Source organism: Jaculus jaculus, chromosome 8 (genome assembly GCF_020740685.1).
Source record: "Jaculus jaculus isolate mJacJac1 chromosome 8, mJacJac1.mat.Y.cur, whole genome shotgun sequence".
NCBI classification, from domain to species: Eukaryota; Metazoa; Chordata; class Mammalia; order Rodentia; family Dipodidae; genus Jaculus; species Jaculus jaculus.
In genome coordinates this window covers 129,206,815-129,234,195 of record NC_059109.1, presented here as the reverse complement: position 1 = coordinate 129,234,195, position 27,381 = coordinate 129,206,815, and the positions used below count along the sequence as shown (strand labels likewise).

Here is a 27,381-nt window from a genome sequence, read left to right as displayed (position 1 = left end):
CATACCTTGGAAAAAAAAAAAAAAAAAGAAAGAAAAGAAAAAGAAAAAGAAAAACCACATATACACACACGCACGTGCACAAAACCACCTCAACATGCTGGGATTATACCATGACCAGCCATATTATAATTTAGCACTGGGAATATTTGCCTCACATCCTGTTTCTGTGTGTGTGTGTGTGTGTGTGTGTGCGTGTGTGCACATATTTCATACACATACCCCTGCACTGCTTTTCCTGAACCAATTGGGAGTTAATTAAGGAGCTCAAGGCCTTTAAACCCCGCTGGGATAGCCTCACCCATATAGCTGCTAAAAACAAGGCATTCTGTTACGTAACTATAATATAATTTCTACCACAGTCCATTCTTTCTCTCTCTCTCTCTCTTTTCCTCTTTGGTTTGTTTTCAGCGTCTCATGTAACCCAGGCCAGCCTAGAACTCTCTCCGCATCTCAGAACGACCTCCTGCCTCAGCATCCCAAGCACTGGGTTTACAGGTGGAAGCCACCCATAACTCGTTGGAACCAGTTTCTGAGCAAGGCCCAGCATGAAACAAAGAACCTGCCAGACCGGGTTCTGGTCGGATTTCAGATACGGTGTATGCTTGGTGCAGTCTTATGCTAAAATTTATTTATCTCAAATTCTAATTTCATTGAGAAACTGTATTTTAATCTGGCAAGCCTATCTCTAAGATAAGTGAGGAAAGAAAGATGTAGTCTGGAAAGGGGCTCCTCCTGAGGGAGGCAGCCCAGAGCAGATGGGTGTATTTTTCTTACACAGGAAGAGACTTCCCTGGGATCACACAGCCAGTGGTGGCAGGGATAGATGCCACCCAGGCTATGTCTTGAAGTATTTCTTTTTTTTTTTTTTTCTTTTTTTTTTTATTAAATTTTTTTTTAAATTTTTATTAACATTTTCCATGATTATAAAATATATCACATGGTAATTCCCTCCCTCCCCACCCCCACACTTTCCTGTTTGAAATTCCATTCTCCATCATATTACCTCCCCATTACAATCATTGTAATTGCATATATACAATATCAACCTATTAAGTATCCTCCTCCCTTCCTTTCTCCGCCCTTTATGTCTCCTTTTCAACTTACTGGCCTCTGCTACTAAGTATTTTCATTCTCACACAGAAGCCCAGTCATCTGTAGCTAGGATCCACATATGAGAGAGAACATGTGGCGCTTGGCTTTCTGGGCCTGGGTTACCTGACTTAGTATAATACTTGAAGTATTTCTTTTTCCTCAGGTAGGGTCTCATTCTAGCCCAGGCAATTCTTCTTCTTTTCTTTTTGAAAAATATTTTAGAGAGAGAAAGAAGGAGAGAGAGAGAGAGAGAGAGAGAGAGAATGGGTGTGTGCAAACTCGAACTCCAGGTGCATGCACCACTTTGTGCATCTGGCTTTACGTGCGTAGGTATTGGGAAATCAAACCAGGGTTGTTAGGCTTTGCAGGCAAGCACCTTAACTTCTGAACCATGTTTCCAGCCCTTTTTATTATTATTATTATTTTTTTAATTTTTATTTATTTTTTAATTAATTATTTATTTATTTATTTATTTTTGGTTTTTCAAGGTAGGGTCTCACTCTGGTCCAGGCTGACCTGGAATTAACTATGTAGTCTCAGGGTGGCCTCAAACTCATGGTGATCCTCCTACCTCTGCCTCCCTAGTGCTGGGATTAAAGGCATGCACCACCACGCCCAGCATCTTTTTATTATTTTTGTTTTGATTTTCCAAGGTAGGGTCTCACTCTAGCTCGGGCTGACCTGGAATTCACTGTGTACTCTCAGGGTGGTCTCGAACTTGTGGCAATCCTCCTACCTCTGCCTCCCAAGGGCTGGGATTAAAGGCATGCACCACCACACCTGGCCTCTTTTTCTTTTTCTTTTCTTTTTTTAATTTTTATTAGCATTTTCCATGATTATAAAAAAAAAAATCCCATGTTAATTTCCTCCCTCCCCCCCACTTTCCCCTTTGAAATTCCATTCCTCTTTTTCTTTTTAAACAATTTTTGTGCATCTCCTGGCAAATTGAACCTGGGTCCTTTGGCTTTGCAGGCAAATGCCTTTACCGCTAAGCCAGCTCTCCAGACCAGGGGTAGGAAGGATTTTTTAAGGGAGGGTCTTGCTGTAGCCCAGGCTGACCTGGAATTCACTCTGTAGTCTCAGGCTGGTCTTGTTCCTTCTACCTCTACCTCCCTAGTGGTGGGATTAAAGGCCTGTGCCACCACTCCAGGCTTTTTTTTTTTTTTTTTTTTTTTTTTGAGACAGGTTCTCACTATGTCGACCAGGCTAGTCTTAAACTTGTGACATTCCTGCTTCTGCCTTCCAAGTTCTGGGATTATAGGCACATCTCACCATGCCCAGAAATAATTTGTTGTGATCTTCACTAAAAAATATGAAAAACACACTCTTTTTTTTTTTTTTTTTCAATTTAGGGTCTTGCTGTAGCCCAGGCTAACCTGTAATTCACTATGTAATCTAGTCTTAGGGTGGCCTTGAACTCATGGCAACCCTCCTACCTTTGCCTCCCGAATACTGAAATTAAAAGTGTGTGCCACCACTCCTTGCTTTGATTTTAGGGTCTCATGAACGCTAGGTAAGCTCTCTACCACTGAGCTACATTTCCCAGACCTCTGTTATTTTATTAATTATTGGTTCTTTTCCACGCAGGGTCTCTCTCTAGTCCAGGTTGACCTCAAACTCATGGCATTTCTCCTACCTTGGCTTCTCACATGCTGAGATTAAAGGTGTGTATAATAACCACATTTGGGTCCTCCTCATTTCTTTCTTTCTTTCTGTTTTTAGACTGACCTGGAATTCACTTTGTACTCTCAGGGTAGCCTGGAACTCATGGAAATCCTACTTCTGCCTCCCAAATGCTGTGATTAAAGGCATGTGCCACCACACCTGGCCTACCTCATTAAAAAAAATATATATATATCTTTTGGGCTGGAGAGGTGGCTTAGCAGATAAGGTGCTTGCCTGTGAAGCCTAAGGATTCAGGTTCAATTCTCCAGGTCCCATGTAAACCAGATGCCCAAGGTGGCATCAGGAGTTTGTTTGCAGTGGCTGGAGGCCCTGGCACACCCATTCTCTCTCTTTGTCTTTAATAAACAAAAATAAATATTAAGCTGGGCGTGGTGGCGCATGCCTTAAATCCCAGCACTTGGGAGGCAGAGGTAGGAGGATTGCTGTGAGTTCGAGGCCACCCTGAGACTACATAGTGAATTCGAGGTCAGCTTGAACTACAAGTGAAACCCTACCTCAACAAACCAAAAAAGAAAAATAAATAAAAAGTTGTATATTAAAAACATTATTTATTTTTACTTTTGGTTTGTTGAGGTAGGGTCTCACTCTAGCCCAGGCTGACCTGGAATTCACTGTGCAGTCTCAGGGTGGCCGTGAACTCATGGCGATCCTACTTGTGGCTTCCTTAATTCTGGGATTAAATCGTATGCCACCACACGAGGCTTCTATTTTTTATTTATTTGAGAGAGAGAGAGACAGAGACAGAGACAGTGAGAGAGAGACAAAGAGAATGGGTGCACCTGGGCCTCTGGCCACTGCAAATGAACTCCAGATACAATGTGCCACATTGTGCATCTGGCTTATGTGGATCCTAGGGAATGGAACCTTGGTCCTTTGGTTTTGCAAGTAAAAACTCCTTAACTGCTAAGCCATCTCTCCAGCTGCCACCTCATTTAAAAAATTATTTATTTGAAAACAGAGAGAAAGATAGAGAGGGAGAGACAGATAATGGACACACCAGGGCCTCTAGTCGCTGCAAACTAACTTCTGATGTATACACTACTTTGTGCATTTAGTTTTATGTGGGTGCTGGGGAATCAATCCAGGCTGTCAGGCATTGCAAGCAAGCACCTTAACTACTGAGCCATCTCTCCAGCCCCAACTCTTTTTAAAAAGTTATTATTTTTTATTTATTTGGCAGAGAAAGAGGGAGAGAGAGAAAATGGGTGCATCAAGGCCTCCAGCCACTACAAATGAACTCCAGACACATGCGCCCCCTTGTGCATCTAATGTGGGTCCCTGGGGAATCAAACCTGGGTCTCCTGGCTTCACAGGCAAACGCCTTAACTGCCAAGTCATCCCTCCAGAACTCCCCCCCACCCTTTTTGAGACAGGGTGCACTGGACTTATAGCTCACTGATGTCAGCTACTCCTAGGCCTGTCTCAGCCTCCCCAGGCAGCGCTGGGATTGCGGATAAACACCATCATACTTGGCTTCCTCCCCACTCGCGCCAGGGAGGATCTTGCTCTAGCCCACCCATCAGCATCTCCAAGGGTGGAGCCTGAGGATTCACTTTGCAGCCAGTGCCTCCAAGCTAGTCAGCTCTCCAGGCCTAGCCTTGGTTAACACCTCACTTAAGAGCCGTGTTTACCTCTCAAACACCCATAAGCCAGCACCAGAGGTTCCAGCAATGGATGAGACTTGCCGGTGGTGACCGGGTGGTTCTAATCTGTGGTGCTGGTACTGGGGCCCCCCTGCCCCCTGCCTCCTGCTTTCAGAGTGCCAAGATGACAGGTGGGCACCACACCTGGTTTACACAGCGCTCGAGGTGAGGTCAGACCCAGGGCTCTGCGCATGCTTGGCAAGTTCTTTACCAAGAGCAACATCCCCAGCCTTTTCTTTTTTTCTTTTTTTTTTTTTGGTTTTTCGAGGTAAGGTCTCACTCTGGTCCAGGCTGACCTGGAATTAACTCTGTAGTCTCAGGGTGGCCTTGAACTCATGGCGATCCTCCTACCTCTGCCTCCCGAGTGCTGGGATTAAAGGCGTGCGCCACCACGCCCGGCTCCCAGCCTTTTCTTTTTCTTTTTTTTTTAAATATTTTTTTGTTCATTTTTTATTTATTTATTTGAGAGCGACAGACACAGAGAGAAAGACAGAGAGAGAATGGGCGCGCCAGGGCTTCCAGCCCCTAACTCCAGACACGTGCGCCCCCTTGTGCATCTGGCTAACGTGGGACCTGGGGAACCAAGCCTTGAACCGGGGTCCTTAGGCTTCACAGGCAAGCGCTTAACCGCTAAGCCATCTCTCCAGCCCATCCCCAGCCTTTTCTGTGTGTGGGCACAAGCAGGCCACCATGGGCATGCGGAGGTCAGAGGACTCGTGTGCAGTAGCTGGTCCTGGCCTTCCACCTAGCCTGAGCCAGGGTTTCTCTTTCTGGATTTTCACCATTGATGTCACCAGGCTAGCTGGCCCGCAAGATTCCACTTGTCTGTAGATGCCCTGGCATTATTACAGATGTCCACCACAGCATCTGGCCTTTATGTGAGTTCTGAACTCAGGTACTCATGCTTACACAGAAAGCTCCTTTTTTCTAGAAAATTAAGATAAGGGTTTTTTTTACTACAAAAATATTGAGGAGCCAAACTAATTTTCTGACCATATCACTCCTTACTTTAAAAAAATAAAAAGTTTTATTCTATTTTATTTATTTGAGAGTGACAGAGAGAGAATGGGCACGCCAGGGCCTCCAGCCACTGCAAACAAATTCCAGACACATGCGCCCTCTTGTGCATCTGGCTAACATGGGTCCTGGGGAATCGAGCCTCGAACCAGGGTCCTTAGGCTTCACAGGCAAGCACTTAACTGCTAAGCCATCTCTCTAGCCCACTTTTTTTTTTTTTAATACTCCCAGTATATTTTTGTTGTTTTTGGGTTTTCAAGGTATGACCTGGCTCTAGCCCAGGCTGACCTAGAATTCACTGTGTAGTCTTAGGCTGACCTTGAACTCACAGAGAATTTACCTCTGCCTTCCAAGTTCTGGGATAAAAGGTGTGCACCACCACTTCTGGTTTTTCAGTGTACTTTTGTCTTTTTATTGGTTTTTCAAGATAGGGTCTTGTTCTATCCCAGGCTGACCTGGCATTCACTATCTCAGGGTGGCCTTTATCTCACAGCAATCCTACTATCTCTGCCTCCCGAGTGCTGGGATTAAAGATGTGTGCCACCATGCCTGGCTTTTCAGTGCATTTTTAAAAATTTTTTTGTTTGTTTGTTTATTTATTTGAGAGCGACAGAGAAAGACGGGGTTAGGGGGAGAGAGAGAGAGAATGGGTGCTCCAGGGCTTCCAGCCACTGCAAATGAATTCCAGACGCGTGCACCCCCTTGTGCATCTGGCTAATGTGGGTCCTGAGGAATCGAGCCTTGAACTGGGGTCCTTAGGCTTCACAGGTAAGCACCTAACCACAAAGCCATCTCTCCAGCCCTTTCAGTGTATTTTTAACATGCAGGTCTCTTATGATGAATAAGGCTTCATAAATCACTTTTTTTTTTTTTTTTTGGTTTTCCAAGGTAGGGTCTCTCTCTAGCCCAGGCTGACCTGGAATTCACTATGGAGTCTCAGGGTGGCCTCAAACTCATGGCGATCCTCCTACCTCTGCCTTCCGGGTGCTGGGATTAAAGGCGTGCACCACCACGCCTGGCAAAAATAAAGTGTTTTTTAAAATAAAAAATTTTGAAAAGATAATTTGCAGAAAAAGTGATTTATGCTGAGCATGGTGGTGCACGCCTTTAATCCCAGCACTCAGGAGGCAGAGGTAGGAGGATCACTGCAAATTCGAGGTCAGTCTGTAGTCCAGAACCAGCCTGGACTAGAGTGAGACCCTATCTCAAAAAAATATTTGGGGCTGGAGAGATGGCTTAGCGGTTAAGCGCTTGCCTGTGAAGCCTAAGGACCCCGGTTCGAGGCTTGGTTCCCCAGGTCCCACGTTAGCCAGATGCACAAGGGGGCGCACGCGTCTGGAGTTCGTTTGCAGAGGCTGGAAGCCCTGGCGCGCCCATTCTCTCTCTCTCCCTCTATCTGTCTTTCTCTCTGTGTCTGTCGCTCTCAAATAAATAAATAAAAAAATTTAAAAAAAATATTTGGAGTGAGTGCAAGAGGCAGGCAGACAGAGAATGGGCACACCAGGGCCTCCAGCCACTGCAAACGAACTCCAGACACTTGCGCCACCATGTGCATCTGGCTTACGTGGATTCTGGGGAGCCGAACCTGGGTCCTTAGGCTTCACAGGCTAGGGACTTAACCACTAAACCATCTCTCTAGCACTTTTCTGCGTCATCTTCAACTCAGTACTGGGATGAAACTGTGACAGGGAGCCTCACTTAAACTGAAGCTGACCACACCCTCCGAACCCCCATGGCTTATGCCTCACCGAAAAGAAAGGCAAGTCCTGCCGGCTGCAAGTCCTCCCTCACCGCCTCCCTCAGCCCACGCCTCCAGCTGCAGAGAGAGAGGGAGGGAGAGAGAATGGGCATGCTAGGCCTCCACCACTGCAAATGAGAACTCCAGACGCATGCACCCCCTTGTGCATCTGGCTTACGTGGGTCCTGGAGAATTGAACCAGGATCTGTTGGCTTTGCAGGTAAATGCCCTAACCACTAAGCCATCTCTCCAGCCTCTTTCTTTTTTTTAATTTATTTTTTAATATTTTATTATTATTATTATTTATTTATTTGAGAACGACAGACACAGAGAGAAAGACAGAGGGAAAGAGAAAGAATGGGCGCGCCAGGGCTTCCAGCCTCTGCAAACAACTCCAGACTCGTGCGCCCCCTTGTGCATCTGGCTAACTTGGGACCTGGGAAACCGAGCCTCGAACCGGGGTCCTTAGGCTTCACAGGCAAGTGCTTAACCGCTAAGCCATCTCTCCAGCCCTCAATTTATTTTTTATTAACTTCCATGATTGTAAATAATGTCCCATGATAATTCCCTCCCTCCCCCCACTTTCCCCTTTGGAACTCCACTCTCCATCATATCCCCTCTCCCTCTCAGTCAGTCTTTTATTTTGATGTCGTGATCTTTTCCTCCGATTATGATGGTCTTGTGTAGGTGATAACGTCATGGATACCCAGGCCATTTTGTGTCTGGAGGGTCTTTTTAAAAATTTATTATTTACTTATTTTTTTGAGGTAGGGTCTCCTCTAGCCCAGGCTGACCTGGAATTCACTATGCAATCTCTCAGGGTGGCCTCAAACTCACAGCGATCTCTACCTCTGCTTCCCAAGTGCTGGGATTAAAGGTGTGCGCCACCATGGCCAGCCCTGATGCCACTTTAAAAAAATTTTATTTGAGGGCTGGAGAGATGGCTTAGCGGTTAAGCGCTTGCCTGTGAAGCCTAAGAACCCCGGTTCGAGGCTCGGTTCCCCAGGTCCCATGTTAGCCAGATGCACAAGGGGGCACACGTCTGGAGTTCATTTGCAGAGGCTGGAAGCCCTGGCGCGCCCATTCTCTCTCTCTCCCTCTATCTGTCTTTCTCTCTGTGTCTGTCGCTCTCAAATAAATAAATAAGAAATTTAAAAAAAAAATTTTGAGAGACAGAGAATGGGCATGCCTGGGTCTCCAGCCGTTGCAAACAAACTCCAGACACATGAGCCACCTTGCACATCTGGCTTACATGGGTCCTAGGGAACTGAACCTGGGTGCTTTGGTTTTGCAGGCAAGTGCTTGAACTGCTAAGCCATCTCTCCAGTCCTCTGTGCCACTTTCTTGACCTGCTCTGGCACTACCAGGTATTTCCTTCCCGGAAACAGCCTCAAGGAGCCAGGCACAGACTGCAACTTCCTGACTGGGAACTGGAGTGCAGGGCTCGACACGTGGCAAAGGTAGGCCTTGTGGGAGTGGCGATGGAGAAGAGTGACTGTCAGCCGGGAGGTCGGTAGTTTTTCCTGGTCCCTCCATGACGGAGTAAAACGACAAGGCAGAGGCCCAGGCGGAGAGCAGAGGCAGTGGGTGATTGGGCCGTGTGTGGGGACCAGAGCATCCCAGTGTACTAACACAGTCCTGGGGTCTTACCAGACATCAGTGGCCCACCCCAGGACAGTGCAGCCCCGACTGTGCCTGGACTCAGGGCCGCTAATGGACCTCTGAGCAACGAGCACAGGGCCGAGGCCTCCACGGGCAGCACTGCCGCCCAGCCCGCCGAGGAAGGGCTGTACGCAGTCTCCAGAGGAGGCAGGCTGGGCGGCCCAGCTGGTGGAGCTTAAGGGCTGAGAAGGCAAGCTGACTCAGGGCAGACAGGAACTTGCCACTGGAGTAACCACACTGGCCAACTTCAGCGAGTGTTCAATGAAAACACACGACAGCCTAGCAGCTGGTAAATTAGGAAATTTATTTATATTTATATTTCACCTTTAAACCCAAAACATAAAAATCTCACTTTCTGGAAAATCATCGTATTAGAAATACATGAAGTGCACTTAACACGAGGATCTATGCTTTAGGTGCCCCCGCAAGATGGGCGTGCTCTCCTCCTCAAACGAAGGTTTGGGCAGACTTCCCTCCAAGCTCCTATCGAGACATGATCTCAACTCAGGGAGGCCTGAGCAAACCTGTTCCAGAAATTAGAGGAAGCGACCTTAACATCTGACTCCTTCTAAATAATATTACACGAGAAAAATCTTGTGCCCCGCATGGGCCCAGCCTCTGGTGATCAGTAGGCATCTGACCTAGGTTTTCCCTGGCAGACAGACAGACAGAAGCCCACTACTGCTGGCAGTCTCAGGGAAAAAAAAAAAAAAAAAAAAAAGCCTCCACAGTCAGACTAGACACACAGGGCATGAAGAACAGGGTAGACCCATCAGAGGACCATTGAGTACAGACGGGTGGACAGCTGTGCCACGGGCTCTGTCAGTGTTGGTTAAACACAGGGAGGGAAGGAACATCAAGCCTCCTGAGCTATCGCGGAGCTTGTCACTGCTGGTGGGAGAGGAAAACGGTGTGAGTCTCGCTCTCCCAGAGCCTCTGCGCTGCAAGGCAGTGTTTTAAACGCAGACCTACACACTGCAGCGTCAGAAAGAATTCACATGTGACAGGAGAGTAATGTTCAGCTTCATCCATGTCACCAAGCAACAGATGAAAGGACCAGTGGTCACCAGAGCCCCCAGCCTCCTTAGTCCCTTGAGGCCTCCTGATCACCCTTTCGAACAAGAACATAAGCAGGGAAAAAAAAAAAAAAAAAAAAAAGAACATAAGCAGAATCCAGTAGACACACACTCACACTCGACCCTAAAAACCTGAAAACACATTAGTTTGAAAATCAGAACCAGAAAGTTGTGGCCCTCCACCTCTGAGCTGATCTCTCCCTACTTACAGATAACGCATTCCAACTCCTAATACTTCTAATAGAAATACATGCTGATAGTTTGTCCTAAAAAGGCACCTGCAGGCATTTCAGATGGAACCGGTTTATTCTACGAGTGTGCAGGAGGCATGGGAAAATACGACTCAGAACCTCAGCACTGCTACGGAAAACCACACTGTCTGCTCCAGAGGACTCGTGAAGTGTTCCTGGAATGCTGCCAAAGGCCCAGACAGCGGCGCAGCAGAAGCCCTGGAGAGCTGACTCCTGGGGGACAAGGGCAGGAGACGCCACCATTTCCTTGTGCTATCATGACCTAGTGAAGGTCCCGATGGCTCAGAGGATCTGAGAGGAATACTGGACAGGGAAGAACAGGAAACAAGGACACGTGGAGGTCGGGGCTGGAATCTCTTCCAGAAGAGGCAGCGCAAACTCTAGGAAGTGCCTGAGGACCAGACTAGACCATGTGAACAAACAACTAACAGTGGGGAAGAGAGCCCAAAGGGAAACAGGGTTCTGACTTAGGAGCCAGTTCCTGTGTGGGGTGACCCTGTCCCGTGCCACGACTCATTTCCAGGTCTGCAGCAGGGTGAGGCATAGCTGTCAACGGCTTCACACTTAATGCGCGCGTGCTGGAAGCTCTGGAACATGGGCGGGGGCGGCGGCTCACTGGTCGAGGATGGAGCGCTGGAGCACCTGGTTCATCACGTCCTCTTCATCCACGTCGTAATCCTAAGGCAGAAAGGACACACATATCTCAACAACTGGCAAGATTCACCTAGAAATGGGGTCTGAAGAGGGCTGTCAGGGGTCCCAGCCCATGCTAACAGTGTAGCTGGCAGATTACCTCATGAGTGACTGTCACCTCATCCTTAAAGCACAATTCCTCCCTCCAATGGGCACTAGGGGGCCAAACAGTATGTGGCGCCTCACAGCCCAAGCACTCAGCAAGCTCAGTTTAGCTCAAACACAGACACACATGTTCTCAGCTGGCTAAGCACTGGCTTCCATGCCCAGGGAAGACCAGGAGGCACAGCAGACCACAGAGAAACTACACTTCTCTAATAAGGCAAAGTCATCCATCTGGGCCATTTTACCAATTACATTCACCCTTATAGCATTAGTGAAAAGGATAATTATCCTGAAGTCTGAGTTTCAAGCACTGAGAATATTCTCTACTTCTCTACTATTTATTTAATTTATTAGCCAGGATTGGCCCCAAAGTTCTGATATTCCTTGCCTCCACCTCCTAAGTGCTGGGATTACAGGTGTTTGCCACCACACCCAGCTGAGTATAAACATTCTTTTTTTTTAATTTTATTTTTTTAAATTTTTATTAGCATTTTCCATGATTATAAAACAATATCCCATGGTAATTCTCTCCCCCCCACACACACTTTCCCCTTTGAAATTCCATTCTCCATCATATGACCTCCCCATTATAAACATTCTTTTTGTTGTTGTTGCTTTGTTTTTTTTTGAGGTTCGGTCTTGCTCTAGCCCAGGCTGACCTGAATTCACTATGTAGTCTCAGGGTGGCCTCAAATTCGGCGATCTTCCTGCCTCCCGAGTGCTGGGATGAAAGGCGCGCGCCACCACGCCCGGCGGTTGTGATTTCACTGTGTGTGGTGCTCAGGCGTTCCACTAGCCACACCCCAAGCAGTGCCTTCCGTCCACCTAACAATCAGCATGCTGTGTCAGCTGGTCAATTCTTGTAAGGGTCATCTGGATCTGTTGTCTGGTCTTCATGGAGCCAAGGTGAATTCAAACTAGCTCCGTACCAGGCAAAAATTACTTATGCCAGACGAAGGGGGCCAATTTACACAGAACAACAGCTCCCCCAGTCTGTCTAGAAGACTGTCAGGTCATCTTAGGTCCCACCCTGGTACCTGCCCAGTCACAAAGACACACAGTGCACAGCTACGTTCCGGGAACAGGGCCACCAGGCCCCAACTCACCACAAAGGTGTCGTAAGAAAACTGGTGGCGGCGCTGAATGTGCTCTATGAAGTTGGCGCTGCGGTAGTCGGGGTCTCCCCAGGGCATCGAGGCGCATATTGGACAGACCTTTCAACGAGGAAACAAGGCGTCAGGTATCCGATGCCTGAGCTTGTCCAGCTTTCCGTGGCTGCTGACCTCCTTTCTCCCAGAACAGCTTTCCTGACCCCCCAGTACAGGTCCTGGTCACTTGCTATGCACGGGAAGCATCCCAGAACAAGTCAGATGACACCTGGGTGAGGCTCTGGTGCCCCCTTCTGAAACCTACTGCAGCCACATGGTCCACTGTGTGAGAGCCTGCACTAACAAGAGGACCCCGGAGCTGACAGTGACTACGCACATGATGGGGCTTGGGCCAGAAAGGGACCTCGCAAAAGCTGCTCTGAGCCCAGCAAGGAGGGGCGTGCCTGCGCGCCAGCACCGGGCAGCGGCGGCAGCGGCCCTGCAGTGCAAGGCCCGCTGGGGCTGCACAAGCCTGGGCGCGGGCTCGGCTCAGCGCAGGATGCCCTGCGTGTCGCCCATCCCATGCCCCCCAGCTCCACAAGGCAGCCCACGGGAGCCGGCACGGCTCAGATGAGGACCCTGGGAGCTCGGCAGCAGCTCCTCCCACGCTGGGGGTGAAGCTTCCTTTTCCTAAGCTGGTACGGACTTCCCAGGTGCCTCAGGGCAGATCCTGAGCAGTGGTGCCTGTAACCTGACAGAGCAAAGGCTTATGGGAGACTTGGTCACGGTGGCTGCATCTCATTCCCAAATGACCCCCAAAGAAGTGCACATACAGAATATGGTGACGTCATCTTGGCAAACATGTCACCTTGTGAATCTAGGTGGACACGTAAGACTATACTGTTCTTTGTCTCTTTTTTCCCTAAGTTTGACTTTTACCCATTCAAAAAATCAAAATAAGCCAGGCATGGTGGCACACGCCTTTACTCCCAGTACTTGGGTGGTAGAGGTAGGAGGATCACCATGAGTTTGAGGCTGCCCTGAGACTACATAGGGAATTTCAGGTCAGCCTGAGCTAGAGTGAGACCCTAGCTTGAAACTCCAACAAAAATAAAATAAAAACAAGTTCTTACCACAGACTTGGTATCTGTGCTGTGAGACAATCTGCAGTGCTCCACAAGTCCTTCCTGGTCAAAGTTCTTTTCGGGACAGTAAGGACAAGGAAAGGTGTACCGGTTTGGGACGTTTCTGGGAAAGGAAAGACTTCAGGAGTAACTCCCCAGTGCCCTCCCGGGACTCTCCCTCATGAGGACAACTCTGATCATCAGAGTTCGACATTGACTCAGGCCTGACACAGCAGGCTGAAGAGCCTCCCCCACCCCAAATGCGTGCCACGTCTAAGCAGCATGACAAACTGCCCACGTACTTTCGCCAGCGCCTGCGCCTAGGCCCTTCAACATGCGTGCCCAGCACCCTTCCAGCAAAAAATGAATCCCAGCCACGGGGTGACTGACGCCTCACCTTGGCTGAAGAGACGCATCCTTGGTGGTCGCCTTCACGCCCTCCATGATGTAATTCTGATACTTGGCACAGGTAGCCACGTGGGCCCGGATCTTAGACAGGAAGAACTTGAAGAGAAAGAGAGGTGCCTGAAGTTAGTGAGGAGCTTCTAGCAAGCAGTCCCAAAGGCAAGATGAAAGCTAATACACGTCACCTGCTGAGCAAGCCCACCCTCCTGACTGCACCAGTGGCAGAAGCACGGCTGTTGAAAGCTCCTCACCAATGCCAAATAAAACACAAGCTTTATTTCCGTATGTTGGGTGTCTAAAGTAAAAAGCTGCCATTGGGTATGGTGGTTCATGCCTGTAATCCCAGCACTCAGAAGACTGAGGCAGGAGAATCACTGTTCCAGGTCAGCCTAGGCTAGAGTAAAACCTTGCCTTGGATAAAAAAGAGCTGCAGCGTTGTTTCTGATACTTCACTCAACCAAATCTCACCTGTGTCCACTCTAATAGACCTCTCCTAGAGGTGCACTTAACAAGCTGGACATGACAGTGCACACCTTTAATCCCAGCACTTGGGAGGCAAAGGTAGGAGGGTCACTGTGAGTTCAAGGCCAGCCTATGACTACAGAGTGAATTCCAGGTCAGCTTGGAATAGAGTGAGACCCTATCTTGAAGAAAAAAAAAGTGCGTCAGGCGTGATAGCACATGCCTTTAATCCCAGCACTTGGGAGGCAGAGGTAGGAGAGTCACCATGAGTTCGAGTCCACCCTGAGACAGAGTGAAACCCTACTTCAAAAAAAAAAAAAGGGGGGGGCAACAGGAGGTTGGGAAGATGGCTCAGCATTTAAAAGGTGCTTGCTTGGGAAACCTGCTGGCCTGGGTTCAGAAAGTGGCATAAACATCTGGTGTTAGTTTGCAGCGGCAGGAGTCCCTGGCATGCTCACATACACACATACAAATAGGTAGAAGTGCAACAAAAATTTCAAAAAATAAAAATGCAGGGTCGGGTGTGGTGGTGCATGCCTTTGATGCCAGCACTTGGGAGGCTGAGGTAGGAGGATCATTATGAGTTCAAGGCCAGCCTGAGACTACATAGTGAATTCCAGGTCAGCCTAAACTAGAGTGATACCCTACCTCGAAGAAAAAGGAAAAACACAGAAATATAGTATTATCCCAATATACAAAATAATACTATATATTTGTATAAACCTTACATCTATGTTTGACTAAGGCTAGAAAATGTCAGGCAGCTCTTTAAATTTAACCACTTAAAAAAATAAAAGTAAAGCCAGGCGTGGTAGCTCACACCCTTAATCCCAGCACTCAGGAGGCAGAGGTAGGGGGATCACTGTGAGTTCGAGGCCACCCTGAGACTCCATAGTGAGTTCCAGGTCAGCCTGGACTAGAGTGAGACCCTACCTCAAAAAACCAAAAAATAAAAATAAAAATAATAAAATAAAATAAAAGTAGCCAGGCGTGGTGGCACACACCTTTAATCCCACCACTCGGAAGGCAAAGGTAGGAGGATCACCAAGAATTCCAGGCCATTCTGAGACTACATAGTGAATCCCAGGTCAGCCTGAGCTAGTATAAGACTCTACCTTGAAAACAAAACAAAACAACAAAAAGTGGGCTGGGTGTAGTGGTGCATGCTTTTAATCCCAGCGCCTTGAGACTGCAGTGAATTCCAGGTCAGCCTGGGCTAGTGAGACCTTACCTTGAAAATCCAAAAAATGGACTGGAGATGTTAATGTGCTTGCCTGCAAAGCCAAAGGACCCAGGTTTGATTCCCCAGGACCCACATAAACCAGATGCACAAGGTGGCACATGTGTCTGGAGTTCATTTGCAGTGGCTAGAGGCTCTGGCATGCCTATTCTTTCTCTCTGTCCCCACTTTTCTCTGCTCAAATACTATTTTTAAGTGATTTTTCTGCCTAAGCCTCCTGGTGGGGATGTAAGTGTGCAGCGCTGTGACTTGCACTAGCAAACCAGACTTCGGAAGTGCTGTCTGGGCAGCTTCATTAGTTTATATTTCTGAACAACCTGGAATCAAAATGGTAATGGGGGAGGCTCACAAGGCCCCGCCCTCCTGGCAGCTAATATACTTGGTGTTGCCACTTGGGGAATTGTCTGTGCTCAGGGAAATACGCCTCACTCATGCAAGCAAATCTACTCATGGGGTCACCAAGAAGAGAAGAGAGACATGAAGTCGAAGCGGGACTAGCTGGGAAGTGGAAGGAGTCACCAGGAGTGGGAGGGAACAGGAGGTAATGGGAGATGAAGGATTGAAATACACTTTATTTATATATACACACACACACATATATGCAAGACATCGTCGAAAAATAGTAAAATTGTGCTGCAACAGATCTAAAAGTTTCAAAAAGAAAGTAATGATTTTAAAACCAGTTAGGGGTGTGTACATCTGGAAAATGTAACTTGTACAGTAAATACAGCTGACCATATGGTGACCGCCCCACATGAGGCACTCTAGATGTCGGTGCTATTATCACCATCACAGGAGTTCAGGTTCTCCTTCCTATCATGACCCCTGTCAAGAGCTAAACACTGAACCATCACACTTTCTAACTCTCATGACAGATGCTGAAGTTTCCTGTTGACTTCACTGTGGAAGATGTTTGCTGAGTACATGCTAAGACAACACCCCGGCTCCCAGACAGTGACTGAGTCAATGACTATATACTTAAATAATAATAATAATAAAAAAGGCTGAAGAGATGGTTCAGCAGTTAAGGTGCTTGCCTTCAAAGCTAGTGACCCAGGTTTGAGTCCCCAGTACTCATGTAAAGCCAGATGCACAAAATGGCACATGCGTCTGGAGTTCGTTTGTAGTGGCTGGAGGCCCTGGCATGCCCATGCTCTCCCTCTGTCTCTGACTCTTTCAAACAAATAAATAAAAATAAAACTTTTTAAAAACTATACCCAATGTTTGAGAGGAAAAAATAAGCTATGGAAGGCCTTGAACTCTCTTATCTTGCTTCTACATCCCTATCTTTGCTGAGATTACAGGCAGGAGGAGCCACCATACCCTGAGTCTTTCATAGAAGGAAAAAATAGGTTAATTGATTTCTATGGCTTTCCAAAGTAAAATATGTAATTCACTAAAGCAACTCATGAAAGAAAGCAACATAAGCCAGTAAGGTTGCCACCAGAGCAGCCAGCCATGGGCACAGGTAACTGGCATGCACACACGCCTTCTCTCGCCATGCTCTAGCTGCAGACAACAAGCCAGCAGCTCTGCAGCGCTCACGGGCAAAGACAGGACTCGTCCGGGTGACTTCCACATACATCCTTACGGCAGCCATGGCAAGAAGTCTCTGTGCTCTCGATCTGCCGCTCGAGCTCCACGGCTCGGACGCCAGGTGCCAGAGCGCTGCGGCACACCCCACAGACAGGCTTCTTCGGCTTCAGACACTCCTGCAGGCATGCAGAGCAAAAGCTAGAACAAGACACGGAGAACCTCGTCATGCATCGTGGGGACAGGACGACCACTGACAAGCAAGGTTTCAAGGGACACGGATGAACAATGGATTATAACCTTCTCTTCCCTGCCCCCAACTCCAACAGGCAGGCCTCCTGGGACAACAGGCTGAGGGTGTGCAGAACACACAGGTCCAGCGACACACACCGACTACCGTGCCGCACAGCGAGGGGCTAGGGCTGAGCCCTCCATCTTGGCCCATCACTGAGGGGCTGTCTTCTCCCCTGGGGCTGCGGATATTAACTCTCACCTGGAGGACTATGGTTAAGTATGAGGCACAGTGTTGAGTGCACACCTAATACCCGGTCCACACAAAGTGCTACCAGTGGAGGGGAGGCAGCCAGTGAGGGGACACAAAGACAAGAGAACCAGCTGTGAACCAAGACCAGGGTTGGTAGCCTTCAGAGACAGCCTCCAGCATCAGCCTTCAGAGTGCAGTTGGCAGAGGAAGGGAAGACTATTCATTCCAGGCCCTCAGGCTTAGCCCCGGGATGTACTCCAGGAAACAAAAATCCACCCCTTTTCCTCAAAAGCAGTAGCCAGAGGATGTGGAAAAGTAACTATGGCATGTTCTAGTAGGGAAAGAGTGACAGGAAGATGCAGTGAAACCTCACAAATGACAGACAAGGCACTGTGAAGCTGACAGACTGAGGCAGTGTGACTTGCTCAATTTGGAGAAGTCAAAGGTGGCAGTTTCCACCCTGAAGGCTAGGCAGGTGGTGATGCTGAGAAAACGGTATACAGAAGGAATGGGTACCAGGCATGAAGACCCCTTGGGCTACTTACCCAACCTAACAGTTTAAGGCAGGATTAACAAAATCGGCCAGAAGAGCTCTCAGAATATATAATTAAGGGTCATCTGCAGTTGACTAAATTTTTACTTTCTCTAAGATAATTTTTCTTCATCATTAAATTTCAGACCAGGTTGGGAGCTCTGAGGGCAGAGTCGAGAGCGACGTCTCTGTCCTCATGATGTCATTGTCAGCTGAGGAAATAAAAGCTGTAAACTTCATAGTGACAGCTTCTTGGAGGAGGTAACACCAGAGACCTGATTATGAAGAAAGTCACAGGCCTGGAGGCGGGATGCTACAGGGAGATGAGCCCAAACTCAAAGGAGTCTCCCAGGGGCAGAGAAGGCCTTTGGGGCTGTGCAGCAGGCAGGCAGACCACACAAAGACAACAGCAATGGGGTAGGGCCTTAGGTCATCATTGCCTCACCTAGATCCTAAGAGCCAGGTATGGTGGTGTGCCCAGTTAATCCCAGCACTTGGGAGGCAGAGGTAGGAGGATCTCTGTGAGTTCAAAGCCACCCTGAGACTACATGGTAATTTCCAGGTCAGCTTGAGCTAAAGTGACACCCTACCTCCAGGGGAAAAACAACAACCCCAAGGGGCTGGAGAGATGGGATGGCTTAGCGATTAAGGGGCATGCCTGCAAAGCCTAAGGACCCAGGTTCAATTCTCCAGGTCCCACGTAAGCCAGATGCACATGGTGCACCCCCATTCTCACTTGCTCTCTCCCTCTCTGTTTCAAATAAATAAAAATTTAGGGGCTGGAGAGATGGCTTAGTGGTTAAGTGCTTGCCCATGAAGCCTAAGGACTCCAGTTCGAGGCTCGACTCCCCAGGGTCCATGTAAGCCAGAAGCACAAGGTGACGTATGCATCTGGAGTTCATCTGCAGTGGCTGGAGGTCCTGGTGCACCCATTCTCTCTCTCTCTGCCTCTTTCTCTGTTACTCTCAAATAAAACAAAAATAAATCTTTTAAGAAAAATCCCCAGAGTAACACTAGAGAACACAGAGCATGTCAGACAGGCAATGGGACCAAAGCAGCTCCTATCGTACATCATTCTTCGCTGTCAGTGTATCTGGGGTGGACTTTCAGTTTCTACTTCCTACTAATGGGCACACTTCTGCTCAGCCTTCAGATGCTCCACCCTGTCAACGCTGTGGTGAAATCCCCTGTTCTTAGGAGAGCTTCCCAGCCCTTCCCCAGCTGTATACACTTGACTGGGCAAGCTGCAGCCACTCAAGGATTCGAAGTTTTATAAAAGTCAAATGTGAGCTGGAGAGATGGGTCAAGTGGTGCAAGCTTGATGACCTGGATTCAATTCCCCAGCACCAAAATAAAGTCAGATACACATGGCAAATGTGTGTGGATTTCATTGCAGTGACTAGAGGCCCTGGAGCTCCCATATCCTCTTTCAAATGAATAAATGAAAATACTAAAAAATAAGTCAGCTGGGCATGGTGGTGTATTCCTTTAATCCCAGCACTCAGGAGGCAGGGGTAGGAAGATCATTGTCAGTTTGAATGCACCTGAGACTACATATTGAATTCCAGGTCAGCCTGGGCTACAGCGAGACCCTACCTCGAAAAACCATGTCAAACGTCCCAGTCAGGGTTTCTCAAGTTTCCCAGGACAAATGTAATGAATTAAGCAGGTTGGGGCTGGGAAGATGGCTCAGTGGGGTTAAAGACATTTGCTTGCAAAGCCTAATGGCTGGGGTTTGATTCCAGACTCAAAATATGGTAGGAATGTTTGCAGTGGCAAGCGGCCCCGGCATGCATGTCAAAACATACACACACACACTCACACAAAATCAAGCAGGAAGAGCAGAAATCACCTGGCTGGGGTTAGGGAAGACGTCTGTGACCCTTACCAAAGAGTCTCTGTCCCCCATCCTTCACTCTGCTCTGCAGGGCTGAGCAGAGAAAACGAGCAAACTTCAAGCCCAGTACTGCTTCTTGCCCTCTGAACTAGGAATGTTCAAGCAACTTCCTATGTGGCTGCTGTTTACTAAAGTTTTTTTTTTTTTTTCCGACGTAGGGTTTCACTCTGGCCCAGGCTGCCCTGAGATTCACTATATAGACTCAGGGTGGCCTTGAACGCAGGGCGATCCTCCTACTTCTGCCTCCCAAGTGCTGGGATTAAAGGGCATGGGCCAGCACGCCTGGTTTAAGAGTCAAGTCTTTTTACAAAATGTTCCTACCCCAACCACAGAGAAGGGCTTCATTCCTGCTACACACTCCCCAATGAATATTCATTGGTACTTATAACCAATTTCCTGAGTTGTAAATGCACGCTGAGGGCAGAAATCACCCCTGTCAAACCCTGCAACGTAGAAAGCGTGCAGGACCCCCCCCCCCCCCAGTCAGTAGACGGTGGGGCAGGAGGAATATGGACGCACCCTGCGCTGGGCACTGGGGCACACTAAGGGGTCCCTGGTGTCACAGCAAGGGCTGTTGTTCCAGGAAAGCGACGATGCCTCAGAGGAGAAGTGAAAGAGGTCAGTGAAACTGGGACTTGAGCTTGAGAAGGATCCGGGAACGGTGGTGGGGGAGGTGAGGATGAGTTTCTTCGGGCTGAACCACGCTGGAAGGAGTTCAGAAATCAACAAAACGCCACCAGCAGCGCGGCTCCAGGCAGTGTCCCCGGGCTGGAGCAGATGACACTGGCGATGCCAGCGGGGACAGTGAAGGCCTGCACCAAGCGGGCCTCAGTCCTCGCTTCTGCACCTGGAAACAAGTCCAGGGACCCGAGGAGCCCACAGGGGGCCGGCGGTGGGGGTCACCACGCACGATGCCAAGGTGACAGGAGATGACAACTTGCAAGAAGCGGGTGGTCAGTGACGTCGGGCGACGGAGCGCGGGCTTCCTGCCGAGGTGCCTGCGCTGGGAAGCGGCCACCGTTGCCCCCGGGCTCTGGAACGGCGGGGGTTCCGAGGACAGCCTTCCGTTGCCCCGGGGAGGCGCACGCGGGCAAGAGCCAACCGCGGCCGCCGGACCCGGGACCCGATCCCCGGACGCAGCCGCCGCGGCCTGGGCCGAGAGCCGGACCGACGCACCCGGACCCACCGCGGCCCCGCTCCTCCGGCGCCCGCCTCCCCTTCCCACCCCTGCCAGGCCCGAACCCGCCACTCACACGTGTCCGCACGGCACCTGCACCGGCTTCTCGTACACCTCCAAGCACACGGGACACGTGAAGCGGCTCAGCGGGTCGGCGGCGTCCGCAGAGGACTTCGCCGACTGCGGAAGGCCCGCGCCCGCCCGCGGATGCTGCTGCTGCTGCTGCTGCTGCTGCGCCGCCATCTTGCTACCGAGCGCCGCGCGACGCCGCAGGAAAAGGCGAAGGGGCGGGGCTGGTGGCTGCGGCGCACGCGCGAGGAGGCGGGGCCAGGGCTGGGGCGGGTCTTGTGGGCGGGGCTAGATGTAGAGGCTGGTGGGCGGGGCTTGCCGCTCTGCCAACAAATTTAACTTATTGTCACCTTTCCGGGTTCTTTTGGGGGGGCTGGTTTCCAGGTGGGATCTCACTCTAGCTCAGGCTGAGATGGGATTCATTATGGACTCTCAGGGTGACCTAGAACTCATGGCGATCCTCCTCCCTTTGCCTCCCGAGTGCTGAGATTAAAGGCGTATAACACCATGCCCTGCCCATTTTTTTTTGACACCTGAGTCTATGGGGGACACACATTCAAACTACCACAGCTAGCTTTCTTCTCTGAAATTATTATTTTATTTATTTATTTATTTATTAGAGACAGCAAGAGAGAGGGAGAGAATGTGTGCTCCAAGGCTTCTAGCCTTTGCAAATGAACTTCAGACGCATGCACCACTTTGGGCACCTGGCTTATGTAGTTCCTGGAGAGTTGGGTCCTTAGGCTTCCCAGGCAGGTGCGTTAACCACTAAATCATCTCTCCAGACTCGGGGTTGCTTTTCTTTTTTGGCGGTGGGTAGAGGGGGGAGCTTCGAGGTCGAGTGTCTCTTTAGCCCAACCATCTCTTTTTAAAAAGAATTTAAACCAGGTATGGTGGTCAGCACGCCTTTAATCCCAGCACTTGGAAGGCAGAGGTAGGGGGATCATGGTGAGGTGGAGGCCAGCCTGAGACTGCATAGTGAATTCCAGGTCAGCCTGGACTAGAGTGAGACCCTACCTTGAAAAGCAAAACAAGAGAAAAGAATTTAAGGCTGGAGAAATGGCTCAGCGGTTAAGGCATTTACTTGCAAAGCCCAATAGCCTGGGTTCAGTTCCCCAGTAACCACTTAAAGCCAGATGCACAAGGGGCACACGCATCTGGAGGTCCTTTGCAGTGGCTAGAAACCCTGACATACCCATTCTCTCTGTCTCTTCTATTTCTCTGTACTTGCAAATAAATTTTTATTTATTTATTTATTTATTTGAGAGTGACAGACAGAGAGAGAAAGAGGCTGCTAGTAGAGAATGGGTGTGCCAGGGCCTCTGGCCACTGCAAAGGACCTCCAGATGCATGTGCCCCTTGTGCATCTGGCTAACGTGGGTCCTGGGGAATCAAGCCTCAAACCAGGGTCCTTAGGCTTGACAGGCAAGCACTTAACTGCTAAGCCATCTCTCCAGCCTGCAAATAATTTTTTTAAATCTTATTTTATTTTTTCTCAATTTTTTAAAACATTTTCCATGATTATAAAAAAAATCCCATGGTAATACCCTCCCTCCCCCCTTTTCCCCTTTGAAATTCCATTCTCCTTCATATCCCCCCTCTATCTCAATCAGTCTCTCTTTTATTTTGATGTTGTGATCTTTCCTTTATGTTGGTCTTGGGTAGGTAGTGTCAGGCACTGTGAGGTCATGAATATCCAGGCCATTTAGTGTCTGGAGGGAGCACGTTGTAAGGAGTCCTACCCTTCCTTTGGCTCTTACATTCTTTCCGCCACCTCTTCTGCATTAGACCCTGAGCCTTGGAAGTTGTGATCAAGATGTTACTTGGTACTCTGGTCACTTCTTTCCAGCACCATGATACCTTCTGAGTCGTCCCAAGGTCACTGCCATCTGAAAAGAGAAGATTCTCTACCCAAAGTGAGAGTAGCATTAATATAAGGGTATGAATATTAAGAGAAGTGCTTACTGGGCAGTTTGATAAGCATAGTATATATATACTTATCCAGACATCAGCAGATGTTACACCCCTAGGGCTCATGACAACCCCTGTTTTAAGTTTTCAGTATCAGGGATGTATTCTTTCCCTTGGAGCCGGCCTCCAGTCCAAGTAGAGGGCAGTTGGTTTCTACCATGACAGACATGCCACTATTGCACCTGTTGGCTCATTTGGCCTGGCTGGCCAAATATAAGGCTTGCAGTGTCCACTGTTGAGTATCTTCACTGGTGGTATCTCTTTCTCCCATTGAACTGCATGCAGAATGGCTTCTTCCAGCTTTCTGTCAGCTGGTCTACATGGAGGAGGTTATCAGCTCAGTTCCAGCAAGATTTCTCAGTGGCCTTGCAGCCCAAATATGTGGAGTCTTCAGCAATAGGGTCTTACCATCTATTCCTGGTGGGAAACCAAGGACCTTGGCAATGGCCTATAATGTTTTGGGGGCATCAGGGACCTCCCTGGCCAACAACTCACTGGAAGGTATCCCATCTCTGGCACTGAAAATTTTCTGGCAATGATCTACGGCTCCTGAGTGTTCCATTGTCCAAAATTGGAGGATTCCATATGATTTATTTATATCCTCTTAGATTTTGATTAGTCCTCCCCGCAAATAAATTTTTAAAAGGCCAGGCATGGTGGTGCATACCTTTAATCCCAGCACTTGAGAGGCAGAGGTAAGAGAATTGCTGTGAGTTCGAGGCCAGCTTGGTCTAGAGGGAAACCCTACTGCCTTGAAAAACAAAACAAAGCTGTGTGTGGTAGTGCATGCCTTTAATCCCAGCACTCACTCAGGAGGCAGAGGTAGGAGGATCACCATGAGTTCGAGGCCAGCCTGAGACTACATGGTGAATTCCAGGTCAGCCTGGACTACAGTGAGACCTTACCTCCAAAAACAAAAACAAAACAAAACAAAAAAAAAACCAAACAACAACAATAAAAGGAGCATACACCCCTGGGTTTACTTTTCAGGCTAATAGGGAGATGAGCCAGTGGTTAAAGGTGCTTGCTTACAAAGTCGGCTTGGCTTGCATTTCATTCTTCAGCATTCATATAGACGAGGATTCACTTCCCTAATGTGAACCTCATAAGCCAGAGTTCAATTTCTTAGTGTCCTCAGAAGGTCAGATACAAGTAGTGCATGCATCTGTAATCCCAGTGCACCTCTAACAACAGGAGGTAGAGCCAGGAGACCCTGGAGCCCATGATCCAGCTGGCCAATACTGTTCTTTGCAGTGGCAAGACACCCTTTCTGAAAGACAGTGGAGTACAGACACCTTGACCTTGTCCTCTGACTGCCACATGTAGGTCCATGACACATGTCCCCCCCAAACATACACACAAGATAAATGAACAAAACAATTGTTTTAAAGCGGGGATGATGGCGCACGCCTCTAATCCCAGTACTCGGGAGGCAGAGGTAGGAGGATTGCTGAGAGTTCGTGGCCACTCAGAGACTACATAGTGAATTCCAGGTCAACCTGAGCTAGAGTGAGACCCAACCTCGGAAAAACAAAAAGTAAAAAAACAAAAAACAGCCAGTATGAGGGCTGGAAGTATGGCTTAGCAGTCAAGACGTTTGCCTGCAAAGCCACAGGACCCAGGTTCTATTCCCCAGGACCCATGTTAGCCAGATGCACAAGGGGACACACGTGTCTGGAGTTTGTTTGCAGTGGCTGGAATCCCTGGTGCGCCCATCCTCTCCCTCCCTCTCCCTCTCCCCCCCCTTTCTCTGTCACATAAATAAAAATATGTATGGTGGCACACAATTTTGTTTTGTTTTTGAATTCACTCTGTGGTCCCAGGCTGGCCTCCAACTTACAGTGATCCTCCTACCTCTCCCTCCTGAGTGCTGGGATCACAGGCTTGGGCCATCATGCCTGGCTCCTTTTTACTTTTACAAAGTTGTTATTTTAGGGCTGGAGAGATGGCTTAGCATTTAACCACTTGCCTGTGAAGTCTAAGGACCCTGGTTCAAGGCTCACATTCCCCAGGACCCATGTAAGCAAGATGCACAAGGGGGCGCACGTGCCTGGAGTTCGTTTGCAGTGGCTGGAGGCCCTGGTGGGTCCATTCTCTCTCCCTCTCTCTCTCTCTCTCTTTCTGTTTGTTGCTCTCAAATAAATAAATAAAAATGAACAAAACAGATGACAAAGTTGTTATTTTATTTTGTTTTCTTTTTGTTGTTGTTGTTTTTTTGAGGTAGGGTCTTGTTCTAGCTCACGCTGACCTGGGATTCATTATGTAGTCTCAGGGTAGCCTCCAACTCACAGCGATCCTCCTACCTCTGCCTCCTGAGTGCTGGGATTAAAAGCACGTGCCACCATGCTCGGCTTTGTCTTTTTTTTTTTGTTGTTTGTTTTGTTTTGTTTTTCTTGAGACAGAGTCTCACTCTGTATTCCAGGCTGGTCCTGAACTTGTGGAGAATTCTGCCTCAGCCTCCTGAATACTGGGATGGATTAGAAGTGTGAGCCATCACACCCCACTTGCTTTTTATTTTGAGGCAAGGCTAAACTGAAATTAACTCTAGTCCCTCGCTGGCCTCGAACTCACAGTGATCCTCCTATTTCTGCCTCCCAAGTGCTGGGATTAAAGGCATGAACCACGGCGCCTGGCTGGCCTTGATCTTTTGGTCCTCCTGCCTCAGCTTTCCGAGTAGTTGGGATGACAGACGGACCTGCATCACCAAGTTCAGCCAGATACTTTCATCTTGATTTCAGCAGGTTCTTTCCACTGGCCAATATAATGGGGAGTGAGGAAGGAGAAGTTCCTACCTGTTCCACTAGGGGGCACACAGGTATCACACAGATGCATCTCAGGTGTGGACACCCCCTCCTTTCCCTTTCTCTTGAAGCAAACGAGCACCTTTAACGGCTGAGCCATTTCTCCTCTTGTTTTGTTGCTTACTGTATTTAGTCTGGAAATAAAAATAAATCAGTCTTGGCTGGGAAAAAATTTAACAGGAAGACGCTGATGTGTTGATGTCCATTCAACCAATAACCTCCAGAAGCCAAGTACCCAGGCTCTCCTGGGAATGTTTCCAGCACTGAGGGGGGAGACAGAGGGAGACACATTACCCGACATGCAGCTTCTAGGGCTGGAATGGTGTTTGCCTGGCATGCACCAAGCTCCGGGGGAACTGTTTGTTATTTGCAAGTAGAGAGAAAAAACGAGAACGGGCATCTGGCTTCATGTGGGTACTGAGGAATTGAACCTGGGACTTCAAGTCTCGCAAGCAAGTGCCTTTAACTGCTTGTCTCCAACCTGGGCCTTTGAAACTAAGCATTGGGACCCGCACTGCAACCTTAGCATTTGTGAATTGGAGCCAGTAAGATCAGGAGTTTGAGGTTACCCTCTTCATCTACATAGTGAGTTGGAGTCTAGCCTGAGCTATGTGAGATTGTCTCAAACCAACAAAAAGACAACTTCAAAAAAGTCAGGCATGGGGCTGGAGAGATGGCTTAGTGGTTTTGGTGCTTCCCTCCAAAGCCAAAGAACCCAGGTTCAATTCTCTGGTACCCATGTAAAGCCAGATGCACAAAGACGGTGCATGTGTCTGGAGTTCATTTGCAGTGGCTGGAGGCCCTGGCATGCCCATTTTCTACCTGAGTGTCTCTCAAATAAATAAATAAATACATAAATGAAGGGCTGCAAAGATAGCTTAGCAGTTAAGGTGTTTGCCTGCAAAGCCAAAGGACCTTGGTTCAATGGTGCACACCTTTAATCCCAGCACTTGGGAGGCAGAGGTAGGAGGATAGTCATGAGTTTGAGGTTATATATTCCAGGCCAGCCTGGCCTAAAAATGAAACCCTACCTTAAAAAAACCAAAATAATAGTAATAAATAAATAAATAAAAAATAAGCTGCTTCTTGCTAGATGTGGTGGTATACACCTTTAATAACCATAGAGTGAATTCCAGATCAGTCTGGCCTAGAGTGAGAACCTACCTCAAAAAAAAAAATCAAAAAATAAAATAAAATAAACTATAAAATTGCATTTCATTTGGGCTGGGGGATGTGGCTCAGCATCCATGAGGCCCTGGGTTTGAGCCTCAACCCTGAAAAACCAACCCTTGATAGGTAGCTTGTGTTGACAGTTCATTCCATACTACGTATTAGATCATCCAACTGTGGATGTTGACCTGAGATAGCTTGTTACACAGATGGGAAATGACAGAGCTGGTATCTGAACTCAGGCCCTTATGCCCCAGAGCCTGCTTTGTCTTCCTGGCCCTGCTGTAGAACAAAGAAAGCCTGAGTGTAGTTTCCCCCTGCTTGCTTCCAGAGGCTGGGAGGGTCAAAGGTGCTTGTTCCTGCCAAAGGCCTTTTTGAAACCCAGTGTTTGAAGAGACTGCCCAGCACACACCAGGAACCATGAGCTCAGGGTACAGTTTCAGGGCAATAAAGTACCTTACAAGA

The 27,381-nt window shown here is 48.5% G+C and overlaps 1 protein-coding gene across 1 annotated transcript; it reads right to left on the bottom strand.

The window, feature by feature from the left end:
- Window positions 1-9,123: 9,123 nt before the first annotated feature.
- Window positions 9,124-21,148, bottom strand: Rnf114 (ring finger protein 114). Its single transcript, XM_004663803.2, has 6 exons — window positions 20,982-21,148; window positions 16,866-17,016; window positions 13,573-13,679; window positions 13,185-13,299; window positions 12,070-12,177; window positions 9,124-10,843 (listed from the first exon to the last, which is right to left on the bottom strand). The coding sequence occupies exons 1-6, from the start codon at window positions 21,146-21,148 to the stop codon at window positions 10,778-10,780; spliced, it is 714 nt and encodes a 237-aa protein (XP_004663860.2). The 3' UTR covers window positions 9,124-10,777.
- Between the last annotated feature and the right edge of the window lie 6,233 nt (window positions 21,149-27,381).